Source organism: Anolis sagrei, chromosome 1 (genome assembly GCF_037176765.1).
Source record: "Anolis sagrei isolate rAnoSag1 chromosome 1, rAnoSag1.mat, whole genome shotgun sequence".
NCBI classification, from domain to species: Eukaryota; Metazoa; Chordata; class Lepidosauria; order Squamata; family Dactyloidae; genus Anolis; species Anolis sagrei.
In genome coordinates, this window is record NC_090021.1 from 187,589,826 (window position 1) to 187,602,882 (window position 13,057).

Sequence of the window (13,057 nt, forward strand, 5' to 3'; positions counted from 1 at the left end):
TACAAAGTACATTTCCAACTCAGTTTTGTTGTTAGAGAAACAGAAAATGTTTCTCATGAGAATCTGCCAGCGATTGTCTCTGAAAGAAATGTAGAAGAACAGGAGCGTTGCCTATAACTCAACAATTACAGTTATGAAGAGATAATGTGAAGCAGAGACAAGTTTGTTGTTCCCAGAGGCTGAAACATAAGCAAGGGGAACCCAGGTGTGAGCAAGGGCAATGTCATGGCTAAGAATTAGAATTCTTAAGTGTTTTGAGATGCTGTTCATTGGGAGATCAACATTGGATTTTTATGGGTCAAGTCACCTGTCTTGGGAGTTCTGAGTTAGGAGTTCTTGTCTTTGGTTCTGTATCTTGCTTTCCTGTTTAAGATCAATGTCTCTTGACTGAACGAGAATTTTTCGTTCAAGTTTTCAAGCCTGTGGATATAGTTGTGTACAAGTTTTTAGGCCTTTGGATATAGTTTGGTTTAAGTGTTGAAACCCCCCAGATTACAGTTTCTTGTTTTACCCTTTTGGGATTTTGGATTCATATTCAGAATTGATCACTGCTATAGAATATCAAGCTTATGGCTATAACTTTGAAAATGCTTTCACACTCTGGTATTTTATTGTACCTTAGTGATTGCTTAGTCTGCTGATTTTGGAATGACTTCTGGTTTATTGTCCACTCACTTTTTAAACTGCCTTCTCTATTATACTATGTTCTTAATAAACATATTACTTATTGTTGAACTGTGTGGTGTTTGGTGAAAAGGAGTCACACAGGCAGCTGGGCTGCAACAACCAGGGTTTTTAGATTGACTTTTTGGCTAAAATTTTAGACTTATACATGATTTGTAGGGTATCTACTTTAACGTTTGATTACAGAAGATGGTATATGGCCACATGTACATGTGAGCTCTCCATATACCTTGGAAAGCCATGCCCTTTGATTTGTTTGCTGTAGGTCTTGAATGTCACAAACACAGAAATGGTTGAGCTCCCCCCCACCCTAGAGTGTGATAGTTTGCAGGATATTTGAGTATAGATTTTGGCATGGAAAGAATATGAAAAACTATCATTTCACATGCTATTCAGTGTTAAATAGATATGTGAATACATATTTTTGTGCACATTGCCTTTTTATGCTATTTTATGTTGATATTAGACCAAAATGACATCTGATTCATAAACCATTACCCAAAGAAGCTATCCCCCACCCCCACAATTCCTTAGCAACTGAGAATTAGTTCAATGTGTCTCTTCATGATGTCATTCTCTCTTTTATGGAGAAAATCTTCAATATCTGGATGCTATTCATATAAGCATTCATTCTCCAGTGTGCATTGGGAGGAGGTTCGGTGATGTGAGATTGCTGTGATATGCGTGAGGTTGCATTTTTGTTTCTACCCAAACTAGTCAATACAGTTATCATATTCTTTGTAGAATGAATCTCCCACATGGAGAAAAATATTTGTTTTTCATATCGTGTGATTTTCATTACATGTGCATTTAGCATTTAGAATGATGTTGTTTTAAGTTTGGCCATAGAATGTAAATGTAGTTGTCTTTGAAAGTCTGATTGATAAAGCAAACATCATAGAGACAATTGCGTTGTGAGAGGGAAAATGATGTAGGGAATGCAGGTGGGAGGGGATGTGGAATAGAGACTCATGAACAGCAGCTCTTCACACTGCAGCATTATGTTCCAGATCCTTCTTATGATTCCATCATATTGTGGACTTATGTTCAATGTCTTGTTGTTATATGCCTTCAAGCCATTTCTGGCTTATGTAGACTCCAAAGTGAACCAGTTGCAGGGTTTTCTTGAAAAAATCTGTTCATAGGGTGGTTGTTTTTTCCATTCTTTGAGACCAAGAGAGTGTGACTTGTCTAAAGTGACCCAATGGGTTTCTATGGTTGAAAGAATTTCAACATTGGACTCCTGAATGTTGCAGGGTTGCTGAGTTTTCTTGAAGAAACCTGTACAGAGGGTGGTTGTTTTTTCCCCTTCCTTTGAGGCCTAGAGAGTGTGACTTGTCTCAGGTGACCTAGTGGGTTTCCATGGCTGAGAGAACTTCAACCTTGGACTCCAGAATTCTAGTTCACTACTAGAACTCTGGTCTAGCACTACATTGTCCTGGCTTACTGGGAAATAACTAGAGAACATGATCCAACTTGATTTAAGCATTTTAAAGGCACACTAACTAGACTTCTAGTGGTGGATATTTTAAGCAAAAGCTGTGGGCTCTTTTATAGAACACAGAGTGCTTTTGTCTTCCTGAATCATGCCTATTTTATACACTTGTACACACACTCTCACACATGGACACCATCTTAATATTATGTTGTCACATAAAATACTTAAACAGCAGAGGCTGTTTTAATCTATTATCAAAATTCCCTGTAATGCTACTAAGGTAGGGAAGTGTGAAATTCCTAAATTTTATCCCCCTTATTTTCCTTACAGGATGTCGATAAATGGTCATTTGATGTGTTTGCCCTAAATGAAGCAAGTGGAGGCCACAGCCTAAAATTTATGATGTATGAACTGTTGATCCGATATGATCTAGTGAGCCGTTTCAAGGTAAGAAAATGTCTACTACAAAACCAAGGAGATCCTGAATTCCCAAATAATCTCTTGCAAATAACCGGTTATTTAGTTTTATAAAGTGTAGTACACTTTTCTGTCATAAAAGGTTTTTTTTTTTATGTCAGGAGCGACTTGAGAAATTACAAGTCACTTCTGGTGTGAGAGAATTGGCCGTCTACAAGGATGTTGCCCAGGGGAAGCCTGGGTGTTTCAATGTTTTACCATCCTTGTGGTCATGTCCCCGCATGGGGAACCTGCATGGGCTCATCCACGCTCTCCCCGGATTCAAACCTGCAGCCTGTCGGTCTTCAGTCCTGCCAGCACAAGGGTTTAACCCATGGCGCCACTGGGGGCTCTTTATCATAAAAGTGCAGAATAGGGGTCTGATAGACAAAATAGGTGTTACTTCTATGTATTAGTTGTGTCCTTTGGTGAATAAGCCCTGAAAATGGCACTGTGATATTACCCACCTTCTTGAACCATGAGTTACAGGTATGATAAATTACAAAGGTAACATGAAAAGGTTTTGAAAATGCAGCCTTTACTAAAATACATGTAGTTACCTTCAAAATAAATTAAGCCTGCAAGTTCAATTTTTTTTAAAAAAAACATGTTGGGAAAAAAAACCGAGTGTTTGTCCAAAGGAATGGCATTCCACAATGTGGGTTCAATTGCTTGTTGTCATTACGGATCTCATCACACAGAGGAAATATAGCATTATAGGATGCTTCCAGACTGTCCAGAGGATGGAGCTTCACAATGTCGTGTGACTTCCAGAGGAAGCCCTGCCACCACCTGGGGTGGAAGTGTCTCCTGTGACGTGCTGGCTCCAGTAGCACGGGGTCTCGCCATGAGGGCGACACTTTTCCCATGTGATGGGGAAAGCATTGTGGAGAGGGAGAACATGCAGGGCAATGAATTTGCCCTGCTGCCCCATTCTTGGCAAAGCCTAGCAAATTGGCACTCTTTGCCTAGATTTTCCCATGAAGACTTTCCCATGAGGCCCTAAGCACTCAATAGGATCAGTGATTTCTATCTGGCAAGTTTTAGCTTCCCCATAAGCTCTGGGACTGCAGCCTCCTTCAGTCCTAGTCAAGTTTGTCAACTTCAAAGTCCCACAATATCAGTAGGGCCATACGGTTTATTTATGTGACTCTTAAAGATAAATAGAAAGTAAACATACTGTGCATCAGGACCTGGAAATTATAAGCCAAGGAATGAGTCCTCACACTGCCTGGCCCAGACTGTTTGTGGCCATGATGAATGTCACACCACAGAGATTGGTCACACTGAGATACAATTTATCTTCCATATCCATAAATTCTGTATCCACAATTCAATCACAGCTTGAATATTTCACCTTATCCCAAAAACAATTTTGCAATCTTATATTAGGGATGCCATTTTACTATACTATTGTATATAATGGGACTTGAGCTTCCATGGATCTTAGTGTTGGGAGTGGGGGTAGTACTGGAGTCAAATCCAGTGCTTATTATATTGTAAGATTTAAAACTGTATTATACTCTACTTATCTTATATTGTAAGATTTATACTATATTATGCTATGAGTTTATTATACTGGAAAATATTATAAAAATGTCTGTTTGAAGTGACCCATTTTGCTGGCTAACCACAATTTCAATTTAGTGCATAAGTACTGAATGGAAAGAGATGTACACTGGCTTCGAGAAGTGCCCTGAAAACCACTCCTATTTCTTTTTCACTATTAGTGTCAATGCTTATTTCTAAGTATGACTATTTGGCTTTTTTAATTGCCCTGTTTAATGATGACCTCTAAAGACAGGAATAGCAAAATGATCCAGTCATGTCACCTTACAGTCTGCATACCTCAGATCTATCCATTTTCCTTTTGATGTTTGTCTCTTGCAGATTCCTGTTCCCAGCCTTATTTCATTTGCAGAAACATTAGAAACTGGCTACAGCAAACACAGAAACCCCTATCACAACTTAATCCATGCTGCAGATGTTACCCACACCGTGCACTGCATCATGCTTCTCACTGGTATCATGGTAAGAAACTATGATTTAGGTCAAGCCCACAGGAACTTGAGGTATTGACCTTATGCATGCCCAGATCCTATCGCAAAACACTGATGGGACAGTGCGGAAATGGTATGTTGTTGTAAATGAGTTATGACAATCCGAAGACCAACTTTATACATTATCCAAGACAGGTCTGGGATTACTTCTCTTTACTCCAAATATTTTGGGCTACATCTTCTGCAATCTGATCCATTCCCCTGGCTGGTTGGGGCTTTGGTGAAGTTTAAAAAATCAAAATATATAATAGCACAGTGCCAATGGCTTATATCCAGCATTGCAGGGTTGTGGTTTCCTTAATTGAGTCTGTCCATCTGTAATATGATGTTCTTCTTCTCCTACCATTTCCTATCAAGCATCTTTGTTTTTTTTCTAGTGGGTTTTGTCTTCTCCTGATATGTTCAAAATATAACAGCCTCCTTTTAGTCATCTTGGCTTCTGGAGAGATTTTTGGCTTATTTTGCTTTAAGACCTGTTTGTCTTTTTAGCAAGACGTGTCATATAACTCTTCACCAGATTAATAGATTATCTTCTGATCAGCTTTGTTCACTTTCATAAATGAGTCAGGACAGTCACAGTTTACTACCCTTGGTGCCTTTTTACATAGTAAAGTCATAACACTATATTTTCATTAATTGCCACAGCTGCATCACATGGCACCCCGGGATTGTTAGTTTAGTGAAGCATTGGAATTCAAAGATAATACTAAACACCTCTCCCTAAATTGCCAACCCCAGGATTTCATATGATGATGCTGTGGCAGTTAAAATGGAATCATAGTACTACAATTGTGCAATGTGAAAGGTCCCCTGGACTAAGTGTATACTCAATGCTCTGTTAAAGATATCCAGGAATTTGTAAACAGTAATGTGTTAGATCTGTTTGACATGAAGTTTAAACAGGAATGAACTATTTGCACTACCTGTGATTTTTTTTTCTTGACTAGCACTGGCTCACAGAACTGGAAATATTAGCAATGATCTTTGCCGCTGCCATCCATGACTATGAACATACTGGGACCACAAACAACTTCCACATTCAGACCAGGTAAGCCCATTGCCAGTCAGTATGCACAACTAATGTAGAGGAGAAGATAACCTTTGCTGCAGGAAGCAGGCTTCCAAATGTTGTTTTTCCTCAAGATCTGATGACACTCTTCCATGCCAACGGAACACCACAGAAGCTTTTGCTAATGTAATAATTGCAGAGCTCCCAGAAGGCAAAGAGAAAGGAAGAAGAGAAGGGTGACTAAGTGAATCGAGACATTGCAGTCCCTAAATCTCATCTTTGCAGATATTTTCATTATGCATAATAGTGAAAGAGACCATTTAAGTGGGAAAATATTGCTGCTTAGTAGGCATGGGCAATCCATGATTCTAAATGGTTCTAAAGTACTTACAAAACTAGAGTGTGCTGCTGCTCTGCTGCTAAAGTGTCGCTAAAGCTGGTGCTTTGCTTCTAAAATGTTGCTAAAGTTCTGGTGGTGAAAATTTCAGAACTCTAACAAATCTTTCAAATTTTCATTATTATTTTGTTATTGGCGATTTTTATGACAGAACCAATTAGGAACTGCCATTTATAATGAAATTTTGAAAGTTTTGTTAGAGTTCTGAAATTTTCACCACCAGAACTTTAGCGACACTTTTGAAGCAAAACTCCAGCACCCCCTAGTTTCGTAAGTACTTTAGAACCATGGATTGCCCATGCCTGCTGCATTGGACTGCCAACTCAACCTTGGAGGTGCTACCAGTATCAGGACTTGGAAACCATGATCCCATCTTTATTCCAAGGTGTTCAGTGTGCTTTGCAAGTTAGCCTCAAAACAATCATCTGTGGAAGGACAGAGTAGGAAGATGTGAGATCCAAAGTCACATTATAAGTTTCATGGAGGAGTAGGGATTCATGTCCAGGTCATGCAGATCAGACTTAAAGCTTAAAGTTGCAGATACATTTACCATCTTTTTGAAGCGCTCCCCCAGGTGGTGGAAGAAGTCTGTTTCACATAGCATGTCATTTTGCGCACTGATCTTCCTTGTATAAAAGACAGGCATGAGCAAACTTTGACACTCCAGGTGTTTTGGACTTCAACTCCCAGAAATTCAAGCCAGCTAACCAGGTGTTAAGAATTGTGAGAGTTGAAGTACAAAACACCAGGAGGGCTGCAGTTTGCCCATGCCTGATATAGGACCTCATTCCACAAACTGGAGGGGAGGGGGTAGGTGAAATTGTCTTCTTTGTGTGGCATTCTGGAGAATTTACCCATTGTCATCACGCAGGATTCCCTTCTCCTGTTTCTAGCTCAACCATCTACTTCTTTTCCCATCACATGGGTGGATGTTTTCTCCCCTCATTTGAAGGAGACCAGCAAACTTTTTAAACCACTTTTTCAAATGAGATCTCCACTGTGATCTTTACATCCCTACTTTCAACAAGACCAGCACACCAGGAAATCTTGCTTCTTTCTCTTTCTTTCCTTCTCAACTTGTAAAGTGTGCCACTTAGTTTAGAACACTAATAGGGAGAATGTATTTAACAACAATAACAACAACTTTATTTTTGTACCCCACCTCCATCTCCCTAAAGGGACTGAGGGTAGCTTACATATGGCATAATGTGCCTGGAACAACACATAAAATAAACACACAATAAAATAAAAGATAAAACCACAAGCATATAAAGCAATTATTTAAACTCAAAACAGCACCTGTTGTGTACTTTTTTTCTCAGGAGGAGGAGGTAGAACAGGAGGCTGAAGATATAGGAGTTGGGATTTGAGGCCACATGTTGAGGAGGAACAAGAGGGCCAGGAAAACATACTGCCAGTTCCTACCTTTCAGGAACACTGAAGGGCAAAAGAACAAAGGAGAAAGTCAGCTAGAATTGCTGCAAGGATGCTGAGCAATCAGACCTTGCCCTAGTAACACCTGTGCTGGGAGCTGAGGGCTTTAAATCAGCAGTAAAGCAAGGAGTCAATGCTGGCAGCAACTATTCTACTCAGTGCTTCTGTGCTCTGTTTCCTTGTTTGCAGCTCCAAGAAGTGCCTCGCAAAGACTTTTGGCCAAAAACTTTGGTTTGATGTCTGATGTAAGGTTTGCTTTGCTTTTGGGATTTTCTTCTGTTCCTTTGCTGCTGTTTGTTAAGAACATTATATTTTTGCTAAAGTAAAGCTTTTTTAGTTGCTTTAACCCTTGTTGGAAGGCTGTTTTTGAGGCAAAACAGGATAGCGCCCAATAACCTACGGCGAGAACTGTCATAAAACATGGCCAACAATAACCAGGAACAGGAGAATGGATAGTGCTCATGAACTAGAAATTGGAACGAAAGTGCAGTGCTCTGTCATTAATTGCAGTCCATTGAGGTTAGATTTCTGCATTTCCCACCAGAACTGAAAGTGTCCAAAGAATAATGGTGACAGAAGGAGCATTGACATTAGCAGACTGCCAACATGAATGCCACTCCCCATCCCAAAGAAACTGAAATATTACAAAATGGAGTTTGAACAGACAAAGCCATCATTTCCCATCCTAATTAAAAATGACAATTTTAAGAGTTTCTTCATGCAATTCCTGTCTGTCTTTCAAATCCTCCCATTCCTATACACTGCAGAGACAGAATCCCGCGAGCAACCCTTGGAATCTGTCATGTAGCATCTGATGAGATCTGTGGGATTTTGTCTTCGAAGTGTGTAGAAATGGAAGAAAACCTCCATCTAATGAGTGTGTTTTGTTTAGTGTTAAATACTGGAAAGTAAACATACGCTCAATTTGTAATTGGGATTGCTAGGCACATATATCTAAGGAAATTTCAGTGTGGGTGGGAAAATGGATTAAATTAGGCAATGTGCATTCTTCTAAACATCCTCCTTGACCCTAAGACACTGTCTACTATACTATACTGTTCTTTTTAATTACATTCAAGTTGACTGCAACCTATAGTAATCGTATGAATGAGAGGCTGCTGAGTCTTGCAGATTCAGGTTCATGGCTTCCTTGATTGAGTCTTTCTATCTCAAATGCGGTCTTCGTATTTTCTTACTGCCCTTCACCTTACTTAAGCGTTATTGTTTTTTCTAGTGAATCATGTCATCACATGATATGTCTAAAGTACAGCTGTTTAGTCACTTCACTTCTATGGAGAGATCAAGCCAGATTTTTTCTGGAACTCATCTATTTGTCTTTTTAGCTGTCCACAATATACATATTTTTTTCTGCAGCACATCACAAGTTAATTGGTTTTCTTCTTGTTAGCTTTTTTCAACCATACATAAAATAGGTATGCACCATTCTAACTTTAGTATTCAGTGATTTATCTTGCCTAGTCCGTTCCATGTACAACACTGTACGTGTCCTTTCAACACAGCGGGGCAGAATGTAATAGCTATGCCTGAACTTCTAGCATTCCTTTCGACAACCTTCTTCTCCTTAATTGTTATAGGCAACAGTATTTTAATTTTTGATGCATTTTACACAGTAAGAAAGTTGAGAATGTGGGCCTGGGGGCTCACAGGAAAAACAAATGATAAGGATACTTGTTGATGATGTTCTCTTCTGCTGTCTCAGAACCCTTAAAGTATAGTTTTGGTCTTAGCTCTTTGTGTGAGTACCCTGCTTTATTTTATTTTTAAACTCCAATGCTGCCTTTGCTTTTATTTATTTATTTATTTATTTATCATTTACAACATTTCTATCCCGCGTTTTTCAGCCCGAAGGTGACTCAAGGCAGCTTACAAGTTGGCAGCAATTTGATAACAATCCACAATATACAATTAAAACATGTAAAACAACATTATAAAATCCATACAACATTTTTAACATTTGCAAACAATGGAAAATAGTGAACTAGTTGCATAGAGTGACCTATAGGATGTTTGGTGTAGAAGGTACCTAGGATATTCATAACATAATCCTTTTTTCCCTCCCCAAACCCTTTATATCAGGCATCATTACTTGTAGTCCTCCATATGATATTTGTCTAGATTTGTTTCTCATTTCTGACCATTGGCCCTGCTTGCTGGAATTGATGGGAGTTGGAAGGTCACAGTTTCTTTACTCATATAAACATCACCAAAGCCATCTGGTTCCCACTAGCAAAGAAGCTGTATATCTGTAGTGATACTTCCTGGCCTTGTCATGAAATGTGACCTCCAAATTGCAATATTAACTGAAACATCCCTCTCCTCAATAATCTGATCTTCCACCCCCAAGGAGGAATAAATTTATCATGAAATACTGCCTGCCTTCTGTTCTGTTTCGGGCACGGTTTTTACCACAAATCTTAACTCAGAGAAGAAAGTTTTAAGTGCTCAGAATGTGTGTGTTGATTTATTTGTCCAGTGTTGTATCTGCTTCTATGGTGACCACGTCAAACCAGTGCTTGCAGCATTATACCTAAAAATAACTTTTATCAGTCAGTCCAGTAACTCCAAATTTAGACCATTTTTTTTATTTTTGTCCAACGTTGTTTAGCCCTGGGAGCCCTAAATGTGGAAGAAGAAAATTGCCTCTTCCAATTCAATAATGAAAAACATAAATAAAATTGAGTTGGCTGGAGCTATGGTGGTAGTTCTCAGCCTACTTCTGTAATGAGGAATTACAGCCCCAACCTATGTGTTCAGCAGAATGAGGAAGTGTTGTGGTTGAAAAGTGGCACTGTGGGTGCTAAGATGAACTGTGAACAATGCCAGAAGAGGATTTTATCTCAGCATCCCAGTGCTTTGTTCACTGAATGTTACAGGATTTTGCCTAATGTTGTTCTTTACTTGTAATACTCATTTTCCACGGTGTCTTCCATCATTCCTTATCTCAGAAAGCAGGTTCAGGACAGAGAGGAAAAAAGCTGAATGGTATTTATTAATTCTGAACAAGCAAAGCCCTTTGGCTGAAAATACTTTGCATCATTTGAGGCTCTAAATGGGGGGTGCCGTTTGTAAAACTCTCCTGACCCTTCCCATGCTCTGCATCCCTCTCTGTCTTTCTCTGTTGTTCAGACAAGAGAACCAGCTTGAGATAAAACCTGTCTTCCTAATACACTAGGGTTTTTTATTTCTGGAAAATTTAGTTCGGAATAAACTAAAAAGGCGCTGTCCTTCTTAGACGCTCTCTAGCTATCTGGCAGCACTGTTGATAGTTGCAAGAAAAAAATGTTTATTCCTTGCTGGGAGGGACTGTAAGAAATGTTTGTGGTTTTTAAAATTATTATTCTCAATTTCAGATTTTTTTTGCATTTTTGTAAGTCTCTGTGTGTGAACAGATGTGCACAGAGAGAGAAATACAAACTCACCCTTTGCTGCAAAATGTCATACTTTTGCTATTGACGGAAATGTGCACATCTTTTCATTTTCATGCAGAGACAAAACATTGCAGTGGGATCAGTTTATGTTGGAGAATAATTATGAATATTCTTTGAATCTCTATTCAAGATTCTACAGCCTCATTTTGTGGCATATTTACTAATCCTAAATCTATCTGATGATAAGCATATCTGCTAGAGTATTTAGGTCCATGGTGGCTGTTGGTTTCCATGGCCATAGGGCTGTAAATCCACTCTCGGTTATAGCTTTAAACCAGCCACCTGAGGTGTGAAACTCTAATCCCAAAATAAGAATAAGGATTTTATATATCTCCTTTAAAGCTGAACCCCGAAGTAGAATCAGCACTTCACTGACATAGACACTACTTCTGGCTTATTGTAACTCTTCTGCCACAATCCTGTGTCCAAATAATGGGTCCGTCTTCCTTTTCTGGGCAATAGCTGACTGATATACATGAATGGGAAGAGAAGACTATTTGTTGCATGAAGTATCTTCTTCATAATGCTTCTAAGGCAGGTTTGGACACAGTTTGAGTAGTTGCTATAGCCTGTAAATATCTAACAGAGTTTCCAGCTGATAGAGTTACCACCATTCAAGAATGTGAAATTGTTGCTTTATGGCTATGCTAGTTGCAGCATTCCAGACCTTCAAGGATAAAAAAGGTCATTTCTGATAAGCTCCAAATACAATGTGTTCTTCTGTCTTTGGCCTCAGCTGGATATAACTCTCCTTACTAAGATAACAGGTGCATAACAATTGTGTGTTTGCTTAATATTCTCTTCTCCGTATCTAGGTCAGATGTTGCAATGTTGTACAATGACCGCTCTGTTCTTGAAAACCATCATGTAAGTGCTGCTTATAAGATTATGCAAGAAGAAGATATGAACATCTTGGTGAACTTAAGCAAAGATGAATGGAGGTAAGTCTGCCATACTTGTTAAGTAAGACACCAGTCAGAGGCCCAGCTCAAATTCACCGTTCCCAACTAGCTAGCTGTCTTATCACCATATTAGTGATGAACATCTAGATGACTTCAGAGAGAGCCTGAAGATCTATGAAATAGCAGGGTATTCCTGTGTATCAGCTACAGCAAATTATGCCTACATATCAGCCTAGCACTTGACGTGAGACATAATCAAGATTGTGGGACATTGGAATTTGGCTTGTTTGGTGGTACAAGGAGGAATATTTGGGTTGAATCCATGGGTATAGAATATATAGATGTGGGAGGACGACTGTAGTAAGAACAACAGGTTGGTGAGTTTTCTTTAAAATATACATCTGTCATGAGGAAATCAGGAGGTTTCCAGTTGATCAAAGTTTTAACTGTTTTTTTTTAGTTCATTTTTGTGATGAGGAATAAACTGATTGGTTTTTTGTCATCTAAACCTCACATTCTGGAAGAAATGCAATGCTGACTTAGTAATGTTGATTGCCTGCAGAGAGCTGCGCACCTTAGTGATCGAGATGGTCTTGTCTACGGATATGTCGGGTCATTTCCAGCAAATCAAAACCATCAGGCACACGCTTCAGGAGACCGAAGGGTAAGCAATTTCCCATTTTTGCAGGGCTGGCCAAAGAGGGGGTTTCTGCCTCTGGTAAAGGGCTCCCCAGTTTAAAAATATGCCTGTAGTGGTAACGGAGACTTCCACATTGGTGATAGGACAGCATCATTTGTTTCATTTGAGTGCACAGTGGTATGTCCCTATGAAATCACATCTTGTCCCTATGAAGTCACATGTTGTATCGTGAGAATAGATGTATTGCTCCTGCAACAATCTTGCTGTTGCTGGTTGCTAATGGGACAATGTCTTTGATTGGGCAGGGTAGACAAAGCCAGAGCCATGTCGCTGATTCTACATGCAGCCGACATCAGTCATCCATCAAAGACCTGGAACCTGCATTTCCGATGGACTAAAGCACTAATGGAGGAGTTCTTCCGACAGGTACCAGTCCCCTCCCTGAAAGGCATTAACAAAGATCTCACAAGCTGTGGCTTCTCCAAGGGGCATCCACTTTGGTCCCGATCTTTAAAAAAGATACCTGGTGCAGAATCCTAGCCCCACATAGGTTAAGCAGGGTCGCCCGTAATGAACAGGAGCTCTCAC

General features: G+C 39.5%; 1 protein-coding gene across 2 annotated transcripts in view; it reads left to right on the forward strand.

Moving 5' to 3' along the window:
* Positions 1–13,057, forward strand: part of PDE1A (phosphodiesterase 1A) — a 179,240-nt gene that overhangs the window by 143,146 nt on the left and 23,037 nt on the right. For both annotated transcript variants that reach the window (XM_060780091.2, XM_060780099.2), the window contains exons 5-10: positions 2,453–2,569; positions 4,469–4,609; positions 5,586–5,686; positions 11,743–11,868; positions 12,392–12,493; positions 12,775–12,895. In XM_060780091.2, the coding sequence (XP_060636074.2) occupies positions 2,453–2,569; positions 4,469–4,609; positions 5,586–5,686; positions 11,743–11,868; positions 12,392–12,493; positions 12,775–12,895 (708 nt within the window). The remainder of the gene's footprint in view (positions 1–2,452; positions 2,570–4,468; positions 4,610–5,585; positions 5,687–11,742; positions 11,869–12,391; positions 12,494–12,774; positions 12,896–13,057) is intronic.